General features: G+C 48.9%; 2 protein-coding genes across 6 annotated transcripts; both read left to right on the top strand.

Annotated features, from left to right (window-relative positions):
- The first annotated feature begins 1747 nt into the window (after positions 1-1747).
- Positions 1748-10485, top strand: LOC110542610 (N-acylglucosamine 2-epimerase). 2 transcript variants are annotated; one of them, XM_021629164.2, is made up of 11 exons: positions 1748-1894; positions 2108-2217; positions 2380-2455; positions 2566-2641; positions 2801-2973; positions 3452-3676; positions 4347-4428; positions 5291-5466; positions 6199-6330; positions 10179-10266; positions 10345-10485. In XM_021629164.2, exons 2-11 carry the CDS (start codon positions 2111-2113, stop codon positions 10434-10436), a joined length of 1227 nt encoding a protein of 408 aa, XP_021484839.1. In that variant the 5' UTR covers positions 1748-1894; positions 2108-2110; the 3' UTR covers positions 10437-10485. The 2 variants fall into 2 exon arrangements, with proteins under 2 accessions (XP_021484839.1, XP_021484840.1); XM_021629165.2 differs by having other exon boundaries at positions 1801-1969.
- A 128-nt stretch (positions 10486-10613) lies between these two features.
- LOC132651446 (host cell factor 1-like) lies at positions 10614-24173 on the top strand. Of its 4 annotated transcripts, XM_060376650.1 has the most exons (12): positions 10614-10843; positions 11256-11354; positions 11740-11798; positions 16348-16496; positions 16976-17136; positions 17794-18002; positions 19486-19570; positions 20045-20151; positions 20772-20951; positions 21602-21961; positions 22266-22426; positions 23850-24173. In XM_060376650.1, the coding sequence occupies exons 2-12, from the start codon at positions 11335-11337 to the stop codon at positions 24156-24158; spliced, it is 1800 nt and encodes a 599-aa protein (XP_060232633.1). In that variant the 5' UTR covers positions 10614-10843; positions 11256-11334; the 3' UTR covers positions 24159-24173. The 4 variants fall into 4 exon arrangements, with proteins under 4 accessions (XP_060232633.1, XP_060232632.1, XP_060232631.1 ...); XM_060376649.1 differs by having other exon boundaries at positions 10614-11354; XM_060376648.1 differs by lacking the exon at positions 11740-11798 and having other exon boundaries at positions 10614-11354.
- Positions 24174-24324: the final 151 nt, after the last annotated feature.

Below are 24324 nucleotides of genomic sequence, written 5' to 3'. Positions count from 1 at the left end.
TTTTGAGACAGGGTCTCAGTGTGCATCTCTGGCACTCATTATGTAGACCAGGCAGGCCTCGAACTGCCTCTGCTTCGCAAGTGCTGCATGTGAAGGACACCACAACCAGTTTTTTTTAATTTTGTTTACATGTGTGGGAGAGTGTGTGCAGGTTCCCTCAGATAGCAAAGGCACAGTCCTCTGGAGGTGGAGTTACAGGTAGCTATGAGCTGCTGGGACTTGAACTTGGGTCTTCTGCAAAACCAGTACACACTTAACCCAGTACTGGGCTGTCTCTTCAGCCCCATGTGTTGCTAGTCTTCCTAACCCATTTTGGTCCCAAAAGTTGTCTCCTGCGGGCTTGGTGCTGCTCTGCACCTAGGTGTGTGCGCTCAGCGCATGCTGATGCCTGCGTGCAGGCCCAGTGTGGTAGGCCTCCTCTGAGGAGCCCTTGGTGCTCACCTCATCGCTGGGCTCCACAGCAACACCTCCTAGCATGTCCTCCCATCCAGGCTCTTCCCTGCCTTAGTTGGAACCCTGCCTGGGAGAGCTAAGAAACAACTTGGGGCTGGGAGCGCAGTCTCACTGGGTCCACAACTTCCAAGGCTTCTTGCTGAGTGTTGCTTGTCACTAGGGGAAGTTCCACGAGTGTGCCTCAGTCCCAGGACGAGAAGCGATAGATAGCCTGTCATTTAGGTAGCAGCTTGTGGGAGCAATGTTCAGGAATAGGAGGACATGGGTCAGCAGGTGAGTTGCCCATTGGAGAGACCTGTGCAGGTTTCTTAAGACGTGGACACAAGCCTGACAGAAGTGCAAGGGTTCTTCCCATTACTTCTCACTCCCTCCTATTCCCCTCGCTCAGCTTCTCATCCTACTCTGGGAGGCAAGGAATATACAGGGCTGGAACAACAGAGTACTGTTCTTGCAAGAGACCGGAGGTCAGTTCCCAGCATCTTCTCCTGGGTGGCAGTCCATTACGATCAAGAAATTGGAGTGATGACTCAGCAGTGAAGTGCAGTATTAGCTCTTCCAGGTGGCCCAGATTGGATCCCCAGCACCCATGTGGAGACGCAAAGCCATCTGTAACTCTAGCCCCACAGGGTCCAATGCCCTCTTCTGGCCTGAAGATAGTGTATGCATGTGATACACAGACATAAACGGGGGCTGGGAGGAGGGGGGTGGCAGAAACCTACCAAAACATAAAATGGAAACAAAACATAACAAACAAACAAACAAACAAACAAAAAAGCATTGAAAACATGGTGAAGCTCCCCAAAGTACCTCAGGCATTCTGGCTGGAACTCTGCCTCCACAGAATTCTGCTGAGCAGTGAGGGTGCCCAATGGGTAGCAAGAATGGGGAACACCAACCAGCCTGTTTCCAAGTCAACCTATACTGTGTAGCTAGGAGGCAAGCCCAGAAAGCTGGAGGATGCCTGCCCTGCTCTGTGGTTACCCTGTTTCCCTTTGGAGGGAAGTTCTCTAACCAGGGCCAATGGTCACAAATGCTTTGATAAACTGAAGCAGCTGAAGGACGAAATCGGCAGAAAAGGGTCATAGGATCTCAGGATTCAGACATTTGCAGGGGCGCCCTTATCCAGTATCTGTTGGGATCACCAGCCTTAGCTGCCAGGCCCAGATCCAGTCTCCGCCCTCTGGGCTCAGACTTCCTCACCCAGGTACCATCTGGAGCCAAGGCGCTCACCCCAGACCTAGGAGGGCAGGGGGCGGGGCTTGAGACCCCGCCCTTTGTCCCGCCCTTTGTCCCGCCCCCACGTCAGGGCCCTGCAGAACCCTGAGGAAGAGCAGGTGGGTGGGGCACTGCTCAGTCAGCTGAGTTACAGCCACGGGAGAGCGACCAACTCCAGTTTCCTGGAGGAAATCTAATGACGGACAGAGGACTCTGAGAGTTACAGGTCAGTGGTAGTGTTGCCGAGAGGTGCTTTCTAGACGGTTCCAGCCAACGGTAGGGTCAGAAGCCTATCGCAAAGGTAGGAGGATGTTCTTGGCTGGAGGCCCTATGGGGGTGGGATGGGATCAAGCAGCTCTGGTGGCCACTCAAACTGGTTTAAGAAGTCCCTGTGAAGGAAGAGCTGTGCCTCCATGCCCTGACCAGACTCACTTCACAGGACATGGAGAAGGCATGGGAGACATTGCAGGTCTGGAAGGAACGTGTGAGACAAGAGCTGGATCGTGTGGTCGCTTTCTGGATGGAGCACTCCCATGACCAGGAACACGGGTTAGCTCTTCCACCATGATCCTCCCAGGGCTTTTGCCCTTCCCAAACCCTTAAGCTCACTGGAAGGTGACTGACACATCTGTTGGCTTTAGGAGAGTAGTGACGCCGTGAAGAAGGGTGCAAGGCTCCTTCCCTCTTTTTCTAACAATACATGTGTCACAGGGGCTTCTTCACATGCCTTGGCCGTGATGGACAGGTGTACGATCACCTCAAGTATGTCTGGCTGCAGGGAAGGCAGGTCAGTTTGCACACTTTAGGCTGTCACGTAACAAATAGTGTATACCACTCAGGGATGCCTAGGCTTCCCCTCGCCACAGCTGCTCCTGCTTAAACTGTGTTCCCTCACAGGTGTGGATGTATTGTCGCTTATACCGCAGTTTTGAGCGCTTCCGTCGTGTTGAGCTTCTGAATGCAGCAAAAGCAGGTACCCTCTGCTACCTCCATCTCCCATCTGCCTAGGAGCTTCGGTGGGTCGTTTATTTAATGGACCTAAAGGGATCTAGACGAGGAGGGGGGCTCGGTAGGTCCCAAGAGGCGGTACATTCAGAGTCTTCACCTAGTATGCATGTCACCCAACTACCAGGTGGTGAATTTTTGCTGCGTTATGCCCGGGTGGCACCACCTGCCAAGAAGTGTGCCTTTGTGCTGACTAGGGATGGCCGTCCAATAAAGGTGCAGCGGACCATTTTCAGCGAGTGTTTCTACACCATGGCCATGGACGAGCTGTGGAAAGTAACCGGCGAAATGCATTATCAGGTGTGTGGGAGGGATGGCCACAGGCTGTTGGGTATGAGGGCACTCTCAAGACAGGCTTGGGAGCCTGCCACCAGTCCCACTCACTCCTTTCCTACCGTTTTGTGACCACCTCGCCTCTCTAACTCACTCCCACCTCTTGTACTACCATAGGCACCCTGGGCAAACAGGGATCCCTCAGTGCCCTGTGTCCAGGTAGAAAAGGTCCTCTCTTTCCTCCCTGGACCCTTCTGTCTGTGGATCTGAATCCCATAGTCGTCCACCAACTCCCGCACCCGCACCCGCACCCGCACCCGCACCCGCACCCGCACCCGCACCCGCACCCAAAGCAGCGTTGCCTCCGGTGCCTGGCTGTAGGGCTGGCCCTGGAGAGCTGCAGGAAGAGCAGGTGTCCCCGGAGAACAAACTGAGTCCTGCATCCTTCCCGAGTGGTTGGGGGGTCCGGGACAGGGCATGTAGCCTCTGCCTGGTCTCCCCACAGAACGAAGCTGTGGAGATGATGGATCAGATCGTCCACTGGGTGCGGGAGGACCCAGCTGGGCTGGGCCGGCCTGAGCTCTCAGGGGCCCCGGACGCAGAGTCCATGGCGGTGCCCATGATGCTGCTCAACCTGGTGGAGCAGCTTGGAGAGGAAAACGAGGAGCTGACCAGAAAGTATGCAGAACTAGGGGACTGGTGTGTCCACAGGATTCTTCAGCACGTCCAGGTGGGCACAGAGACAGGCGCAGAGTGAACCCCATTCTCCCACTCTCCAGGGCCCCTCTGCCTGAAGTCATCTGTTCTCCAGCTTTCTAGACAGGTGGATCCAAGGAAGCTCATCATTTGAAACACAGCCCAGGGTCCTCAGGAAGGTAGAGCCCAGCTGGCTTGGGGCAGAGATGAGTGGGTCTGAAGACAGAAAACAAGAGTACAGAACTCAGACACATCCTGAGATCAGGATCTCTGTTACACCCCAACTATGTTACATCCAAGTTAGCCATGCCTCTTTATTCAGTATTTTACCCTCCTCACTTGAGAGACCCAGACCTCAAGGAAGGATCAGAACCTACGAGGCCCACGGGAGACAATCAGCCATTCCAAAGATGTTCTGGAGCAGGACATGGTACACATATAATGTAATTCCAGAACTCTGGAGGTGGAAGCAGGAGAATCTAGAGTCCAAGGTCAGCCTTGCTTGCACACAGTGAGTCTGAGACTAGCCTGGGCTAGCAAAGACTCTCAAAGCACACAACCAAAAGTGCCCCTTTGGAGCTATTGAGCAGGTGGATGTCTGGTACAGCAATTGAGCAGGTGGATTGTTGAAGGGATTTTTGAAGTTAGATCTTTCTGGTTGGGTGACAGGGAACTGAAAATATCTCTTGTCCCTTTCTTGGCAGAGGGAGGGACAAGCTGTACTGGAGAATGTATCACAGGATGGCAAAGAACTTCCTGGTTGCCTTGGAAGACACCAGAACCCAGGTGATGGCATGTGCTGGACCTGTTAGGAAAAAGCTCATCTTTGAGTTTGGGGCATCGTCAGATGGAGGGGGTTTGTAGTAGTCTTCGCTACTTTGTGGGCTCCTCTTTTTCCCACCCGTTATCCTCCCCCCTTCACTGTTTCACCCCCTATCCCTAGATAGGAGAGAAACAAGGACAGAGGGGAGAGAAGAATTAGGAAAATCCTTGAATCTACTGTCTTTCCTTTTGTTTCTTCTTTGATCACAGCTGTCATCAAGCCACAGCCAACCTCCCTAAATGACCAACAACCAATGACCCCGCCTCTTAGGGCCCTCAAATTGATGTACCTTCTGAAAAGTTCCCAGAATTGCAAATGTCACACGATCAAAGAAACTCTCTGCAGCTGGCCAAAGCATGCTTCTGTTAGCTCATGAGGCAATTCATGGTCCACTGCAGCAGTCTGAAGCAGCCCTAGATCCCTCCACCTGGGATTAAAATAAAAACACATTCTCATAATACTTCTGTGTCCTTGAAAAGCAACCTAAATTCCAGAATTCTTAGGAATGTCAGGACAGGGCTTGCCCTCCTCCTCCCTTCAACAAGGATTAAGCACAGGGAGGTCATAGTCCGCCCAGGACTGGGCATTGGCTGCAAGAACGTGCATGTCTGTGTTTGGGGCTTTTGAAATTCATTTTTCTTCAGGGAATGGAGTCTAGGCAGAAAGGCAGGGTTCTATGACAGAGGTCATATGACAGGGTCCTATGACAGAGTTCAAGCATCTCTCACCCTTGAGGAGGAAGGGAGGTGCCAGGAACTCAAGCCCTCAGATGCCTGGAAGGGGGAATCTGATTCCTGCCTTACTTTTTCCCTCAACCCTCACTAGGCCATGCACTGGAAGCTGGCTGGTTCTTGCTTCAGTATGCCCTCAGGAAAGGTGACCCCAAACTTCGAATGCACGTTATCAACAAGTTTCTCTTGTTGCCTTTCCACTCTGGATGGGACCCTGAGCATGGAGGCCTCTTCTACTTCAAGGATGCTGATGATCTCTGCCCTACCCAGGTGGGAACACCCAGGGCAGCTTGCTGGAAGCCTGGCATGTAGTAGAAGCCAGGTGTAATTGTGCATGCCTTTAATCCCAGCAGAGGCGGGGGTGGGGGGGAAGGATCCTTGTGAACTTGAGGCAAACCTGGTCTACACAGAGAGTCCCAGGACAGCCAGAGCTACATAATGAAACCCTGTCTCAAAACAAAAGAAAACAAAACAAAAGAAAACAAAAGCCAGCAGCAATATCAACAAGAAAATTGAACCTAGAGACCAATTCTCTCCAGCCCCTATCCTGGAAAAGCCATTAAAGAGAGTTTGTGCATAGGCTGATGCCAAGACACATGTCCCCTTTGTCTGGTGCCAGTGGCTCGAAGGGATATTGGGTGACTCTCATTTGGTGGCAGGCAGGAATGGAATGGTTCCTCTGATCAGTTGTTTCCTAATCCTGCTGGAGAACTGCAGGGGGATCCCCAGCCATTCGTAGCAGCAGTGTCCAAGGGGCTTAAAGACAGTGTGACAAGGCAGACAGCGTTCCAATTCAAGGGCTAAAGGGAGTACTTGTCTCTTCTAAGGAGCTGCCTGGGGTACATACAGGTCAGAATGTTAGCCCTGCCTCTTCGGGACTGTTCACACCTCACAGCGCATGTCTCGTGGTTAAGTACCAAGTCCTGAGCCAGAACAGAGGGTGTTAGGTGTCCTTCTAAGGCCTACAGGGACCTCAGCTGCCCATCTCTGCTCTGTTCTCAGCTGGAGTGGGACATGAAGCTGTGGTGGCCACACAGTGAAGCCATGATTGCCTTCCTCATGGGTTACCGTGACAGTGGGGACCCTGCCTTGCTGCACCTCTTCTGTCAGGTGGCTGAGTACACTTTCCACAAGGTAAGTGCTGTGTCTTTGTCCCCTGGAAGCCCAGTATGGGGGATATGAAGGTTATGATAGGCAGCAGGAGATGGAGAAACAGGCTGTATAAGGGCATCCAGAAAGCTTTCCCTCAGCCCCTTCCAGCCCATTGACCAGGTGCTGACCTCAGCTGCTCTGAGAGTCCCAAGAGTGCCTATTGTTTGGTGCACCCAGAAGCCCTACCTCAAGCAATTCACCTTTCTGGGGTGATCAGACTCTAATCAAGCAAACAAGCAAACACAGAGACCAGTGAGCTGTGGAAAACAAAGCCGATGGCAAATGATACGGAACTTTTTCTTTTTTAAAGATTTTATTTTATGTAGATTAGTGCTCTATCTGCATGTACACCTGCACACCAGAAGAGGGCATCACATCCCTGTGTAGATGGTTGGGAGCCACCACGTGGGTGCTGGGAATTGAACTCATGACCTCTGGAAGAGCAGACAGTGCTCTTATAATCTCTGAGCCATCTCTCCAGCCCATGATTATTTTTTTAGATGTCTCATGTAACCCAAGCTGGCCTTAAAACTCACTATATAGCTAAAGACGATCTCGTACTACTTTTTAAAAAAAAGAATTATTCATTATTAATACATCATTCTGCCTGCATGTACACCTCCATGCCAGAAGACGGCACAGGTCCTCATTATAGATGGCTGTGAGCCACAGCCATGTGGTTGGTAGGAATTGAACTCAGGACCCTTGGTAGAACAGCCAGTGCTCTTAACCTCTGAGCCCTCTCTCCAGCCCGATCTTGTAATTCTGCTCTTCTTGCCTCCACCTTGACTGACCGCTGGGGATGACAGGTGTGTGCCACTACATATGACTGTTTTGTATTAACTGTAACTGAAATCCAGCATGGTTTTTATCATTAAAGGCAAAACAAACCAACCAACAAACAAACAAACAACATTGTATGTAAACAAGCAACTGGAATTCTCTCAGATACTCAGCACCACTTCCAAACAACGTGAGCCATTAGTTTACATCTCTGCCTGAATAGTGAATATATTTGTTACGCGTAAGGATTCCAAGTCACCAATCTTAACCATAAAATGAAATAAGAATGCCCTTGAAGAAGGTGGACATGACAAACAATTCCAAGAGCCCATTGTGGAGTGCATCTCTGTAATCTCAGCACTTGGGAAGCCAAGGCAGGAGGACTGTGAGTTCAAAGCCTGCCCATGCTGCTGTCTCAGATGAAAGCAAGACAATTAATTGCACCAGGCGGTGGTACAACATGCCTTTAATCCCAGCACTCTGGAGGCAGATCCAGGTGGATCTCCGTGAGTTTAAGGCCAGCCTGGTCCACAAAGTGAGTTCCAGAACTACCAACGTTACACAGAGAAACCCTGTATCAACCTCCCCTCCCCCGCCAAAAAAAAACCAAGCAAATTAATTGCAAAAGGTATAATAATCAATAGGTAGATAGTCACTGAGTGCCTAAAATTCAGATGGCTAAGGCACAATCCACAGAAAAGCAACTTGGAAATTTGTTAAGTTTTCCTTCTCTCTGCACCCACCCGTTATCTTGTGTCAAGATCAAGTAGTTAAAAATAAGGGCATGAGCCAGTTACCGTGCCTTTCTTTAGTCCCAGCACTGGGGAAGCAGAGGTAGGAACTCTACTGGGTTCCAGGCCAGCCTGAGCCACATAGCAAGTTCCAGCACAGCCAGGGACACATAGTGAGATTCTATCTCAAAAATACATACATAAAGCCAGGCGCAGCAGTGCAGGCCTGCAATTGCTGTACTCAGGAAGGCAGAGGCAGGCAGATGTCTGTGAGTTCAAGGCCAGTCTGGTCTGCAAAGCAAGTCCAGGACAGCCAAGGCTACACAGAGAAACCCTGTTCCCCCAAAGCAAACAAACAAAATTTAAATACATGATAAGGACAAGACTACTCAAAAGTTACAAGGAATATATAGAGAGCTGGTTATATTTCACTTGAAGAATATACCACTCCTTGAGACAAAATCTTAAACTTGGCCTTAAACTTGAGACTGTTCGGCCTCAGCCTCCTGAGTGCTGCGATTACAGAAATGAACCATTACACAGCTTAAAATTTACAACTCATGTCACAATTTTAAGGGAGCATTTCAGTGGTTTGTTCTTTAAGCTTTCTAAGAAGGTGTTCTACTTAACTATTTTATCAGTGAGTAGAAAATGGGAAGGAACTAGGAAAAGAACCTGGGCTACATTTTGGGGAATCGAAAAGTCTCAGTGACACAAGAATGAGTGTACAATGGGTCTGTCCAAACAGCCGAGGTGCTGTTCCACACACATCTCTGAAGCATCAGACTCACTGGACAGGATCAAGAGAAGTAAGAGACATGTTCAGAACCCATGGTGAAGACAGGCAGAAGACCAGGTTGGCCTGAAACTTAGAGAAACGTGTCACCCTCTGCTTCCTGAGTTCTGGGACTAAAGGCATGCCCCATTCCACAGGGATAAAGGAAAGTCTGGGAAACCCTGTCATAAAAACCTTGGTATCCAAGGACAGGAGTTATGTGTCTCTGCTTGATGATTCAAAGACCTGTTAGACCAAAGGCCTGTGAAGGAGAGGACATGAACTCCAGGGAAGTCACTGGTTTGCAGAGTTTGCTGGCAGATCAACCTAGGATTCTTTCTTTCTTTCTTTTTTAACTTAGAAAAGGTAAAATGTAGTGAGAATTGTAGAATTTTGGTCTAAACACATAAACACACACACAGAGACACACAAAGGAACAGGGCTGGAGAGATGGCGAGATGCCTCAGTGGTTAAGAGCACTGACTGCTCTTCCAGAAGACCTGGGTTCAATTCCCAGCACCCACATGGCTGCTCATAACTGTCTGTAGCTCCAAGAGCTGACACCTTCACACAGACACATACACAGCCTAAACACCAATGCACAAAAAATAAAAGCAAATAAATTATTATTTTTTTAATTACACTTTATTCAGATTGTGTCCACCCATAAACCCCTCCCTCCTCTCCTCCCTGTTCCATCCTCCCTCCCCCTTCTTCACGCATGCCCCTCCCCAAGTCCCCTGATAGGGGAGGTCTTCCTCTCCTTCCTTCTGATCTTAGTCTGTCAGATCACATCAGGAGTGGCTGCATTGTCATCTTCTGTGGCCTGGTAAGGCTGCTCCCCCCTCAGGGGGAGGTGATCAAAGAGCAGGCCAATCAGATTATGTCAGAGGCACTCCCTGTTCCCCATCACTATGTGACCCACTTGGACACTAAACTGCCATGGACCGCACCTGTGCAGGGGTTCTAGGTTACCTCCAGTAAATAAGTTATTAAACAACACAAAATAGTGTAAGAATATATTTTTGTTTTAATCCCAGGTGTGGGGATGTGGGGCCGTTTTGCAGCAGCTGACTGATTTGCCAGCTGCAGACAGTTTCTGCAATTGTGTGAGGTTTGGAATTCTGGGAACTTTTCAGAGGGTCTATAAAAGCTGGGGGGAGGGGGTTGTCTTTCCTTCTGTATCCTTCTTGCTCTCCTTTCTAGTGATGGAGAAGAAGCCACAAGTGGTAAAGACCAGAATCAGTAAACTGTGTCCGTCTTTGAGTATTCAAGGTGTTAGATAATACGCCCCAATCGAATATAGAGCAGCTGTTCTCTCAGTGTTGCAGCTCACTGCCCGCAGCCCCTTCCCCATCAGGTGACTTGTCGAGAAGGCCTGCTGCCTACTACCCCCGGCTTTCCCGGCTATGGTCCGTCAAAAGGACTTACTGATCGTGAATCCATGTCATTTTTACTCTGACTACCGCTAGCAGCGCAAAAGTGACATTGGGATGGGTCCTGCCAGACACTAGCTGTCATTCGTTCTCTCCTTCCTCTAGTTTCGTGATCCTGAGTACGGGGAATGGTTTGGCTATCTGAACCGAGAGGGAAAGGTGGCCCTCACCATCAAGGGAGGCCCTTTTAAAGGTGAGCAAGGAACTGGACGAGACTGCAGGGGTTTGTGGCAACCGGCTTGCCTGGTGCTCCCAACCATTCTTCCCACAGGCTGCTTCCATGTACCGCGGTGCCTGGCCATGTGCGAGCAGATTCTAGGAGACCTCCTCCGCCGCCTTGGGCCCGCGCCTACTGGCTCCTAAGCCGCTGTCCCCACCTGCGGAGGCTCGAAATAAAGCTGATGCTACTTGGCGTGCTTGTGTGCGCACCTCTGTGGGCCCTGTGGGAGGGGATAACTACTGCCCACGCTACCCGCCCTGTCGGGCCTTTGCAGTGGCCTCAAACACAGCACCTCGGCGCCTATTGGTTCTAAGTGCCTCGCTCACTGCATGTGGTTAGGAAGCAGATCCCGTAGCTGCGCACTTCCGCTGCAGGCTATTTGGAGCTGCCCGCCCCTTCCGCCGCCGCCCTGGAGTTCCTGGCCCCAGTCCCAGCCAGCCCTGGCCCCTGTCGTCCGTGCCCTGCCTCTGAGTGGCCGCTGAGCGCGCGCGCTCACGACCCACAAGGACCCGCGAGCTCCGCCGCCGTGATGAACATCCGCAATGCTAGGGTGAGGTGACGGGGAGCCAGCCTGTGCGCGCAGCGTGGGCGCCTTACCGGGTGATCGTGTGCGCATGCTACCGAGGGACCTGGTGCTGTGGCCCGGCACGTCTACGGCCGCCAGACTTTAAGGCTGCTGCTGCAACCTGCTTTCGACGTCTCGCGATTTGCCACATTTGCCTAATGTCAGGACTGCGTTAAGCCAGCTGCACAACCTACGGGCGCTGTTGCTCAGTCCTGGAACTGGCACGTTTTTGCACGGCACACAGAAACCTGGATTTTTCAAAGTCGAGGAGTCTTAACTCTGCCCTGCCTGGGGGGAAGGGGAGGCGGCCCAGAGGTTGACACAGAACGGGGTCCCGCGTGTGTGAGACCCCTTAGTCCGTGTAGCCCTAGACTCACCATGTCCCGCTGTCATGCAGCCCGAGGACCTGATGAACACGCAGCACTGCAACCTCCTCTGCCTGCCCGAGAACTACCAGATGAAGTACTATTTCTATCATGGCCTTTCTTGGCCCCAGGTGGGCAGCTTTTGCGTCTTGTAGGGGTGTAGGGCGCAGCAGGAGGAAAACATAGATCCGAGTGGGCTGAAGGCAGTGTGCAAGGCCGTAAGAGCTTTGGTTCCGTGAGGACCTGGCTGATGGGAAGCCTGACAGGTGAAAGGGTGCGTGTAGGATCTCTAGGCTAGACATGGGACGGAGATGGAATTCCCACCTGTGCCTGCCCTCTTCCAGATAAAGAGAAGGCACAAGTGCGGAGTAGGGAGACCAAGCCCCTTGCATTCCTGGTCACCAGATGGCACAACTCACCAATTTTTGTGACTTCCCACTATCCCACACGGCAGGAGGCTGCTGGCTCTAGCCTGCTGCCTGCTCTGCCTGACTTCCTTTTCCTTTCTGTCACCAGCTCTCTTATATTGCTGAGGATGAGAATGGGAAGATTGTTGGCTACGTCTTGGCCAAAATGTGAGTCACCAAGGAGGAAAATAAAGGAGCCTAATGCTAAGATTGGGTGTCGATGGACTGGGGCAAAGCCTTTGGGGAAGGGGATGGGAAGCCAGCACCTCCCCTGTCTCATGAATGCTGCTGTGAATTCGTTTGAGAGGGTTCTCACTCTGTTGTCCAGACTGGCTCTCACTGTGTATCTCGGGCTGGCCTCAAACTTAAACAGCATTCTTCAATAGCCTCCTCAAAGCCTGGGATTAATTGTGCAGAGTTGGCTGTGTGTTTTGTTTTCTGATTAACAGGTTTGCAGGGTAGCTCTAAATTGACAGACAAATTGAGCAGAAGGTACAGAGACTTTCCACACACCCCTACATTTGTTCTCTCGCTACCATGTGTGGTACACACATTAGAAGTGAGAAACCAACAGATTTTGTCTAGCAAATTCGTGTTTTTATTGTTGTGCTTCTGTCTGTGTTGCACACTCTCCGAGTTGGACAATTGAAGAATGTCCATCTTCATTCATCCCTCCCTCAACCTCTTGACAACAAGGACACCTTTTCCGGGTGTTGCAGAATTAGAATAGTACCTTATAGCTCTTTCATGCTGGCTCCCTTCACTTAGTGCTCTGCGTTCAGCATTACTTTTTGTGGCTTGGCAGCTGACTTTTTTTTTTTTTTTTCAATCACATGGTGATGTTTTGTTGACAGTGCACATATCTGGTGGGTGTAGCATGGAGCTTTGAGTGGGGCATGTTTGGTTATTTTGATTCAGAAGTTACTAGTTCTCTGCCTGGGTCTGGGATGTTGTTGGATCAGCCACAAAGAGTCTGTGCACCTGCTGTGCACAGGCGTCCCAGATAGACTGCACCCATACCAGGCTCCTTTCTAGATTTCTCTTCTAGGGAAGAGGACCCGGATGATGTGCCCCATGGACATATCACCTCACTGGTGAGTAGAGCTACTGACGGTTTGGCCGAGATGGGCTGGAGATAATTGAATGAGTAGCCGAGGTCCCACTTCTTCTTTTCTCAGGCTGATTGTGGTAGCACTTGTTTCTTAACTTAGTTAATAGGCTGAAAACCACCCTCTTAGAAGTAACCCATTTCCTCTCCATATACCTAAATTTCACTAAGTCGAATGGCTATCTGTCACATCTGTTCCCCCATCTATATCAGGCCCTCCCTACTTCTTAGCAGGCTCACTTCCTGATTGGCCTGTTAATTTTGCTGATTAGGAGATAGCCTGTTTACTCTTCAAAGCTCTGGCTTAAATGTTTTTTACTCAGAGATACTTTAGGACACACTTCATCAATCACCCTTGCTCTGCTCCCAAGGGTTGGGTGTGGTTCCAGGCCCTTCCAGGTTCTCTTCTCTTCCTTGGAGGGGTACACAGCCTACCTACCAGATGGGAAATAAGAGGCTGGGGCTCCTCTGTGTCTTTTAGCATGGGCCTGCAACATGAGAAGTTATTTTGGTATAACAAGTCACACTGCAAGGAAGATAATTCCTTGAAGTCCACCGTGTTCTCTGATGCATGATATCAGTCTAGGTGGTGATGGGGAGGCAGAAGCTGTAAATGAAGTTGGGCTGAAGAAAGGGAAAGTAAAAAGCATCTCACGCAGGAGCCTGCAAACAGGTGGCCTCCTTTCTTAAAAATTCCAGTCTTCTGGTGAGGGTCAGGCTAGGAGGCCAGGGACATGCCAGGGCATATCAAGAAGGAGGGATGTAGGGATTAGGTTACATGATACTCTACTGGGTGTTTGAGGGCAATGGAGAGCAGCTGTTAGATTTATAAGATGGAGAGAAGAGCTCACATACTTGCACACTTGCAGGGAGTAAAATAGGGATTCATAGGTGAGGTAAGAAGGCAGTATTCTCTCCATATCAGAAACTGTACTCCCTGACAGACTCCTGGTGGGCGTTGGGAAGGTCTTCCTTGCCAGAAGAAACATGCTAAAGCCAGATAAGTACGTCTTAGGTCTCAGGAGACGCTGGTGATCTGGGAGGCTCAGGAACATTGTAGTTAACTTCTGGGCTGGCTAGCAGGGTCAGTGAATCAGCATGACAGGAAAGCTGTAGTTTTGCCTCATGACTCCCTACCTATATGCCTTAACACAAAGGCTCTCAACTGAGTGAGGTACTGCCCATACATGAGGAAAATACTGAATCAGGTTCATGTCCCTGTTGGGTCCTACTCTGACTTGAGGTGAGTCCTTTCCCTTCCTGGGCTTTTTTCCTCCTTGCAGTCTTTTGTTTGTGGGAGTTTTTGTTTTGAGACAAGGTCTTTATTAGATAGCCCAGGCTAAATAACCCTGAACGTCTTCTGCTCTTTCTGCCTCCACCTTTCAAGTGCTAGGATTACAGGCATGCTCTGCGCTCTTTTATTAACTGAGAACTAGATTGAGGCTGCCTCAGATTTTCCTTGTGGCTTTCTTTACCTTTGTAATTTGGATGAAACTCCTTCCGTGGATTGTTAAGGCTGTCTCTCCCAACTTGTGCAAGGTTGATTTACCTCAGCATTGAAAGCTTCTGCATTTCTTCATGTTTGAACTAGGAGTGAGAAAAGAGGACAGTAGGCAGCATTTGGGTATGTAGACACATGCATGCATGTGCAGCAGCAGTACAAACTGTATTGTTCCAGCAGGAAGATGGCAGAGAGGATGGGGTTTAGGCAGCCTGTTGTCTCAGCTAAACCGCCGAGGAGTCTAATAGCTGGCTGTTCCAGGTGCCCCTAGGAGACCCTCCCCTCTAAGGCAAGGCAGGGGCATAGTTGTTGCCTATGGAGCCTTGGAGGTGAGAACACAGGATTTTACAAATGGCATCAGGGGAGAGAGCTTTTTCCAAAATGTATCTGAATAAAGGAGAAAAGGGAAAACGAGCAGTTTCCCTTTTTTTCTCAGTACATTGGCCTCCATCAAATATATATGTATGTATGTATGTATGTATGTATGTATGTATGTATGTATGTATTAGACAGGGCTTCTCTGGATAGCCTTGGCTATCCTGGACTCACTTTGTAGACCAGAGAGCCACTTGCCTCTGCCTCCCAGAGTGCTGGGATTACAGGCCTCTGTGCCTGGCTAACCATCTATTTCTTAACTTGTAGAAGTATATCTGCCTCCCTGTATGGACACTATGGCTGAGAAGCAGATGAAAGGCCTAGACTGGTCCACAGAAGCCTCCTGTGTCCCCTCCTCCAAAACATAACCTGACTTCCCATCTACTTCTAGGAGGGGGACTGGTCTTGACTTTGAAGCCCTTCCCCACGCTGGCTGTAGCCCCCTTTGCCCAGAGCTGGGGCTTGAAATCCTACAGCCCTCTCAGATCTCACCTGACTGACATGCACATGCAGCAGGTCTGCCTCTGGGCCCCAGTCTTAGAGATTTTGGAGAAAGACAGAGAGATGGGGGAGATGCTATTTTTAAAAGATATGACATGATAGAATATGTTTGCCTGTAACATCCCCAGAACCCTTGCCACTGCAGATGTGAAGGACATAGGAACCTAAGTGAAAGAGCAAACTGCCAGGCAAGCTAGGGAAGGGCGCCATTCCAGCTGAAGGATGATTGTTCTCTTGTACTGTCCTAGGAGAACCACAAGGTCCCTGAGGTAGGCTTTTCCCTTTCTCGGGCAATGTGAGGGGCTCCTGAGAAGTTTCTGTCTCCGAATCACTGCTTTGGTTGCCACTTGAGGCTTGAGCATATTCTGGACTTGTGCGGATATGGTGGTGGTAGGGTACTGCCACGGAGCGTGTGGACCATCACCTGGTCTAGGGGGTGGGGAAGTCAAAGCAGAGACAGCTAGGCTCGGGAGGTCAGCAGAGGCTGATTCTGGACTCAAGCTTTTCTTAGCGAGCATTCTCTTACCTTGCTGTCAGCTGTTTACATGGAGGAAAAGCATCTGCATGTAACAGTTGGTATCTCCAGGACTACCTACAGGTACTGTGGGCTCTGGCTTTCTTAACTCTGTGGTACCGGGAGAGAATCCTGGGCCCTGGAGGACGTCTGGGATACAGTAGTTTGATAATCATGTAAACAGGGGAAGGAAGTCAGGGCTACCAGATTCCCAGAGGCTGATGAATTATCTCGGTTAGTGCCTTTTTTTTTTTTTTTAAGATTTATTTATTATGTCTACAATATTCTGTCTACACATACACCTGCACACCAGAAGAGGGCACCAGATCTCATTATAGATGGTTGTGAGCCCCCATGTGGTTGCTGGGAGTTGAACTCAGGACCTCTGGAAGAGCAGACAGTACTCTTAACTTTTGGACCATCTCTCCAGCCCTCGGTTAGTGCCTTTACTGCCTTCTGAGATGACCTTGATGAGAAGCATGCAGTTGTGTAGTAGTTTGAAAGCCAGAGCTCTGCAGATGGCTTGGCTAGAGTGGCTAGAGATTTGGGGTGATAATGCTCTTAAAGGACAGTGTGCTGGCTTAGCCCCTTCTCTCTTGGCTATATTTGACGACTAGGAGTTGGGAGAATATAAGACTTAATGAGTAGGAAGTATGGTCAGGAGGCGAGGGCTAGAAGCTCCTGGATGTTTTGACTTCTGTTTCCTTTTGTTCTTCAGCGACCAACCAGTGGTTCATCCCAGCTGTGAGAGGGGATATCCAGCCAGGGTGTGCAGCCTATGGCTTTGTGTGTGATGGTACTCGTCTGCTGGTGTTTGGTGGGATGGTGGAGTATGGAAAATACAGCAACGACCTCTATGAACTCCAGGTAATAATAAGTTAAAGCTTCTGTGGGCCTGGGTTCTTACACTGCCTCAGGCCCCATGAGACTCTCCATGTTTCTTACAATAGTTTGAGGGTTAAGACAGGAGAAGCAGTAGAAGGGGTCAGTTGAGAGTCTACCAAGGGGGGCTAGAGAGATAGTTCAGTGGTTAAGAGCACTGTCTGCTCTTCCAAAGGACCCGGGTTCATATTCCCAGCATCCACGTGGTGGCTCACAATTGTCTGTAATGCCAATTCCAAGGGATCTGACACCTTCACACTAACGCACATAAAATAACATTAAAAAATTATAATTTTATTTTAAATAACGACTGTTCTTCATGAACAGTATCAGAGGAGAAAACAGGACCATATTCTTTAGGATTTAAATGTTCCAGCAGTGTCCTCACTCAGTCCTATGCTCTAAGCTCCCCACCAATGGCCTTCTCATGTCAGGAGTCACTCTCTTAAGTATTGATTTTGCAGGCAAGTCGCTGGGAATGGAAGAGATTGAAAGCAAAGACGCCCAAAAATGGGCCACCTCCGTGTCCTCGACTTGGACACAGCTTCTCCCTCGTGGGCAATAAATGTTACCTATTTGGGGGTCTGGCCAATGATAGTGAAGACCCCAAGAACAACATTCCAAGGTGAGTCTTTGTCCTTCTTTTTTCTTTTTTTTTTTTTTTTTTTTCTGGAGAACCCCATCAGAGTGGTTCTACTTCCCATAGGTACAAGACTCATCTGGAATTCTAAAGTTGATTATGCCAACTGACTGTACTAGAGCCATGTTTCTCTCCTGTGCTGGGTTGTCAGTGAAACAGTGCATTCAGTGTCCTTTCAAGAAGTTTCTGACTTTGAAATCTGAACCTTTGTGTAGGTCTTACAGGAGAAAACTGGGCAAGAGGTAGAAGCCTGCTTTGCCTTGGGCTCGTCCCTATCCCTCATACCTTAGACCTGGTTGCTTTCTTTGCAGCTTCTGCTGCTTGTTTCCAAGGCCAAAGATCTTACTGTCTGGAGGTAGTTGCAAGCTGATGCCCCCTTGATCTAGGGAGGCCCAGGTATAATGCCTGGCATTGTATACATGCTTGCTTGAAGGGGCCTACTCTGAGTCTGAACTTAAGGCTGCCATCATGCTGCACTCCCCTTGTGAGCTTCTGGCAGTCCTCTCTTTGGGGGCAAGGATGGTAGAGTTTGGAATTTTCGTGGCCCTTGCTCTTTTATGTCCTAACAAATGTACTGCTCACTGAGAACCTGTTGAGGCCTGTGGTGCATGTGCTCCAGGTTTGCTATGACATCTTCCTCAGGTACCTGAATGACTTATATATTCTTGAACTACGGCCTGGCTCTGGAGTGGTTGCCTGGGACATCCCCATCACTTACGGGGTCCTGCCTCCACCACGGGAGTCACATACTGCTGTGGTCTACACTGAAAAAGAGAACAAGAAATCCAAGCTGGTGATCTATGGAGGAATGAGTGGCTGCAGGCTAGGGGACCTTTGGACCCTGGACATTGGTAAGAAGTTGATGCTGTTCAGTAGCTTCAGAGCAAAGCCAGTCTTCTGGATAGCTATCCTTGAGTGGCTGTCATTGCCTGGTGAGGTGGGGCTCATGGAGAGAGCTAGTAGTATCCCCCCTTAGTCTTACCAGTGGATAGGAAACAAACAATAAGAATCATTGGTTCCACTACCATACCGGCTTTCAGGAGAATAGGGAGAGAGCACAATCTTTAGAATGGAATTCTCTCAATCTACGTAGAGTACCTTGTCACATCATTTTTAACCCTATTTTATTTCGTGTTCCTTAAGCCTCTACCTCCCTTCCAGTCACCCAACCCTAAGTAGAAGGGAAAGAAGGTTAGAAGGGAAAGTGAACGTAGGTCTCTTTAGACTTAATTCCAGTAGGTTAGGGTCTTTGGGTTCTTTGGCGGCAGTAGCAATGTCATAGTCAGGATATCTAGCCGTCCAGGTAACCAGCAACTTTTTTCTTTCTCCATCTGTGTCCTCTCATTCATCAGTCTCCTCCAAGCTGCTATGCTTTCTTCCTTTGAGCTCTGAGCGCCCAGATTGTAATAATTGCGGCTGGCAAAGACCATGCCCCTGCATGAAGCAGTTATCAGCTGTGGACAAACTAAGGCAGTCAGTCCCATTTCCCACACTTGGGATTAAAACAAAAGCATATTTACGTAAAACATGACTGAGTTTTTAAAGAAACCAAAACTTCCACTACAGTCCCTACTAACTCTTCAGTGGACAGTCTGTATATGGAGTGGAATGGTGCTATTGTTGGTTTTTGTTTTGTTTTGTTTTAAGGATTTATTTATTATTTAAACAGCGTTCTGTCTGCATGTGTGCCGGCGTACCAGAAGAGGGCACCAGATGTCACTATAGATGGTTGTGAGCCACCATGTGGTTGCTGGGAATTGAAGTCAGGACCTTTGGAAGAACAGCCAGTATTCTTAACCTCTGAGCCATCTCTCCAGCCCAGAATGGGGTATTCTTATATGGCTAGCACAGTAAAAATTTGTTCCTCATAGACCAGTTAGATCTTTTACCTACGCTACAAAGTGGGTGATAGATTGGGTGGGGGTATATTGCCCTGTGGATCAGAGCACCTAAGCATTGAAATAAAACTTAAGTAGCAATATTTCCTTAAGTGTGGTCTGCTCAGTGCTAAGGTGGCATGGACGTAAATGCTGTACAGGGAGTAGACGTGCAAAGGAGAGGTTGAGGTGAGCTTGACACCCCTATGTCATCCCTGAGAATAGTGCTGCCTTATAGCAGGTACACAGTACTTTTGGGAAGAAATCTTGCCCAGGTCATCCAAAGAGCTTTGGAAATGCTGAAGCCTAGCCGTTAGGGCAATAAATTGGAGAGCCTGCAGAAGTATTTAGGAAGACAGGAATGCAGTTCTTGTGTTGGTTTGGGGCCCGCTTGGCCCCAGCCCTGGGACTATGGTATCTGAACCAGCCTAGGTAATCTCTTTCTCCATTTCTGCAGAGACACTGACATGGAATAAGCCCAGCCTTAGTGGGGTGGCCCCTCTTCCTCGGAGCCTCCACTCTGCAACCACCATAGGAAACAAGTGAGTGTCTGCTCTTCTCTTCCCTGACCTGAGCTGCCCCTGACTCCTGAAGGGTTCTCAAGCAAGTTTTGTCAACTGTCCCTCAATCCCAAGAAGACCTCTTTCTGGCAGGTCTGGCATTCAACAGCCCCATGCCCACCTTATTCCAACATAGAAAGGACAGATTAAAGGTGGAGGGACTGCAGCAACAGCCCCAGTCCCTTCCTTGACATGTAAGGCTCTACCCCATCCAGAGTATAGGCTGCTGAATCATATAGATAGCATTCTTTGTGACTGCCAAGGACTAGATCCATGGGGATTCAGGTAAGAGATGAACCATCAGATAGGAAGTACCATATTAAACAGCTTCATGTACCGTCAAGGACTCCGAGGACTTCTAGAGAACTGAGCATGTACAAAAGTTACTAGGTAAAAGATGTATCCTCTAGCTTTGTTCTGCTTCAGTCCTCTCTTGCTTTTTCTTTGCTTTACTAGAATGTATGTGTTTGGTGGCTGGGTGCCTCTTGTCATGGACGATGTCAAAGTGGCCACACACGAGAAGGAGTGGAAGTGTACCAACACACTGGCTTGTCTCAACTTGGGTATGGCCTTCTCAGGCTTAGAGTGGTGAGGGGTGGGGTGGCCCTGGGACATTTTTATTCTCATTTTTTAGGGGGGTGGGCTCATCTTGAGACAGGGTTTCTCTTTGTAGCCTTGGCTGTCCTGGGCTTGCTTTGTAGACCAGGCTGGTCTTGAAGTCACGGAGACCGACCCCCCGCCTCTGCCTTCCCAAGTGCTGTGATCACAAGTGTGCACCACCACACCTGGCTATCACTTTATTACGATATACACCTTTGTTTCTAGCATCCAGGAGGCAGAGGCAAGTGGATCTCTTAAGTTTGAGACCATCCAGTTTTTCATAGTGAAACCCCATCCCAAAAACAAAATACCAAACAAAAAAATTGAGTTGTTTTATTTTGACATTGGATTCACACATTTTCTTAAGATCTTTAATGTTCAAGGAGTTATATATTCCAAATAACTTTTCAGCTCATGGCTTAATTTTCTTCTTAGGTGTGTTGCCTTATTTTTCTGTTTAGTTTTAATTTAATACTCCAATAACTTTACCTTTCGTGACAGTGAAAGAATAGAGGGCCACTTTTGATTTGGGGGACAGGTTTCTTTTGTCCTCTGTGTGACTCTAGCACCTGTGTACCTCTAGATACCATGGCCTGGGAAACCATCCTGATGGATACACTGGAGGACAACATTCCTCGAGCTCGAGCTGGCCACTGTGCTGTTGCCATCAATACTCGCCTGTACATCTGGAGTGGCCGTGATGGCTACCGTAAGGCCTGGAACAACCAGGTGTGCTGCAAGGACCTATGGTATCTGGAAACAGGTAAGGTGCTAGGCCACTGTTATTCCCGCTGCTAAAGCGTCTCTACTCCCTATTGTTGAATTAGTGTTTTGTTTTGTTTTGTTTTGTTTTGTTTTGTTTTCCTATACCATCTCTAGCTCCTAAATAATGAGATTGGAGACCTGTTAACGTTTATAATGAGCATTAGCTGGGTAGATTCTCATTTATTCTAACCTGTCTGTGCCAGCTTGGCCTAGTTCCCAGTCACATTCCCTGTTACCTGTCCTCTAGTCTTGCCCTAGCTACTCCTGCCCTCATGGACACCTCCATGACACCCCCAGGGACACCTCCCCATGCTGTCCCAGCGACCTTCTCTCTCTCCTCCCTCCCTTTCACCCCCTTTTCCCACCTGGGACCCCACACACACCTGGATTATAAGTCCCACCTTAACTGCCCTGTATGTTGTTCTACTCTTTATTGACCAGTCAGAGGTAACGGAGAACAATTATTACACAACATCGAGGCAGGAGATCCTTTGAAAGTAATGACAATACCAGAATCTGTTTTCATTTAGCTCACTGCTAGTTTAGAAGTTCAGCAATTACCGATTGATGTGCAGAGACAGAGCTTCATGTAATGTGAATGAAGGTCATCTATACACCTATCTTAATAACTGGTTTGTTGTATTACAGAAAAGCCACCACCCCCGGCTCGAGTACAACTAGTCCGAGCCAATACCAACTCGCTGGAGGTTAGCTGGGGCCCAGTGGCAACAGCCGACAGTTACCTTCTGCAACTCCAGAAATATGACATTCCTGCCACGGCTGCTACGGCCAGCTCCCCCACTCCCAATCCAGTTCCATCTGTGCCTGCCAACCCTCCCAAGAGCCCTGCGCCAGCAGCAGCTGCACCTGCCGTACAGCCACTGACCCAAGTAGGCATCACACTTGTGCCCCAGGCTGCCACTGCACCTCCAAGCACGACCACCATCCAGGTCTTGCCAACAGTGCCAGGCAGCTCCATTTCTGTGCCCACTGCAGCCAGGACTCAAGGTAAGTCATGAGGGCCTAGTCACTAAAGATATTCATTGCCTGAATAGTGGGTGCTCTGCTGTTCTTGGTGGATTTTAGCTTCAGGCTTATTCTTGAGATTAAGGGTAAGAGTGCTCTGTCTTGCTGGTGGCTTCTTGGTGGATTTTAGCTTCAGGCTTAGTCTTGAGATTAGGGGTAAGAGTGTTCTGTCTTGCTGGCAGGGACTGTGCTGAGGGCCTTGAAAACTCATACGTAAAGAACTGAGCAGAGTGGTGGGATATGTGTGGAAGAGGACCTCCTAAGGATCAACACTCTTTCTCATCAGGTGTCCCTGCTGTTCTCAAAGTGACTGGTCCTCAGGCTACAACAGGAACACCACTGGTCACGATGAGACCTGCCAGCCAGGCTGGAAAAGCCCCTGTCACTGTGACCTCCTTGCCTGCCAGTGTGCGAATGGTTGTGCCCACACAGAGTGCCCAGGGAACGGTGAGGATCTGTTACTGAGGGGGGCTTTGTGGTGACCCAAAAGTATAAACATAGTTCTTGTCTGATCTGTAAAAAAAAAAAAAAAAAAAAAAAAATATATATATATATATATATATATATATATATATATATATATATATATATATATATTATGTGTGTGTGTATGTAGCACACACACACATACCCTGGGAATATAGCTTATTGATAGAGTGCTTGCCTATCGTGCATGAAGCCTACCAGCTCTCATCATATGCGTTAGTTGTTTTGTAAGGTACTATCGCATCAAAACTGGCACACATCTTAAATCCTAGTACTCGGGAGGCTGAGGCAGGAGGATCTCTGTGAGTTCCAGGACAGCCAGGGATACACAGAGAAACCCTGTCTCAAAAGAACCAAAAAGAGAGAGAGAAAAAAAATTAATGCCTTAAGGGGGCCTTGTGATAGTGTGATCCTTGAGGCATTTTCAGTGTAGCCTTCCTGATTTGGAAGGGAACGGGGAAAATCTGGTTAGCTGGATTTGACCCAGGGCCGTGCTAATGAGCTCTATTTAGTGCAAAGATTGTGCTTTGTTTTAGTGTTTGAGTCTTGTTCTATAGCCCAAGCTTCTACTGATTAGAGGGATTCTCCTGACTCAGCCTCCTGAGTGCTAGACTTCTAAGCATGAACCATCACACCCAGCAGTATGGTGGTGGTGGTATTAATGGTGTTATATGTGAAACTCATTACTCCCTGCATGCTAAGAATGAGTTCTTATACTGCGCTACATCTCCAGTTCTGGCTATGGTCTTTTTCTTTATCTCTGTAGTGCTGAGGACAGAACCCTGTTAGGAAAGTACTTCACAGACAAACTACACCCCTAGCTTTTACTTTTGAATCAGAGACTCACTGAGCTGTGATCTCTCTGCTTCAGCTTCCTGAGTAGCTATGATTACAAGCATGTATTCCAGGCCTAGCTTGACTATGGTTCTTTGCTTAAAAATCTGTTCCGGGGTTGGGGTTATAGCTCAATTGGTTGTGTGCTTGCCTAGCATGCACAAAGCTTTAGTTTAGGCTCAGTTTCTAACACTGTGTAAGCCAAGTATGTGCTTGCATGTTAGTAATCCCAACATTTGAGAGGAGGAAGCAGGAAGATCAGAAATTGAAGGTCCTCTTCAGAGCAAGTTTGAGGCCAACCATGAAACCCCTTTTCAAAAGACAAAACAAAACAAACCAAAAAGAAAAAAAACAAAACAAAACAAACCAACCAAACAAACAAACAAAAACAACTCAAGAGCACTTGGCAGGCAACCTGCCTACTTGTTTGCATTAGGAAAAGTCAAGGGATGCTGCTGAGCCCTCCTGGCAGGTTCTGAAGGGGTCATTGAGTTGGGAGGCAGGTGGCAGGTGGAACCCCTGCAGCTCACATGCTTTGTGCCCACCACAGGTGATTGGCAGTAATCCACAGATGAGTGGGATGGCTGCATTGGCTGCTGCTGCTGCTGCCACACAGAAAATCCCTCCTTCCTCAGCACCCACAGTGCTGAGTGTCCCAGCAGGCACCACCATTGTTAAGACAGTGGCTGTGACACCTGGCACAACCACTCTTCCAGCCACTGTGAAGGTGGCCTCCTCCCCTGTAATGGTGAGCATTTATCTTCTGAGCCTGGTTATGAGCTTGCACAGCCCTGGGTTTGGTGACTTCTATGATCAAACAAGCAGTGGCCATTTGTTCTGGGCTTTGGACCACCCTTGAGGCAACTGGTTTAAAATCGGTCCTGGTATGGGCTGTGGAACATGCAGTTGCCATTAAGGGTATCCAGCTTTAGGTAAGACCTATGGGGAGTTAAGGCTGCTCTCTTGCTCAGCCAACCAAGCAGAGTGGACAAGTGGACGAGCAGGGCTATAGCTAGTATGTTGGC

Source organism: Meriones unguiculatus (genome assembly GCF_030254825.1).
Source record: "Meriones unguiculatus strain TT.TT164.6M chromosome X unlocalized genomic scaffold, Bangor_MerUng_6.1 ChrX_unordered_Scaffold_157, whole genome shotgun sequence".
Taxonomy (NCBI): Eukaryota; Metazoa; Chordata; class Mammalia; order Rodentia; family Muridae; genus Meriones; species Meriones unguiculatus.
This window is presented reverse-complemented; position numbering and strand designations above follow the sequence as displayed.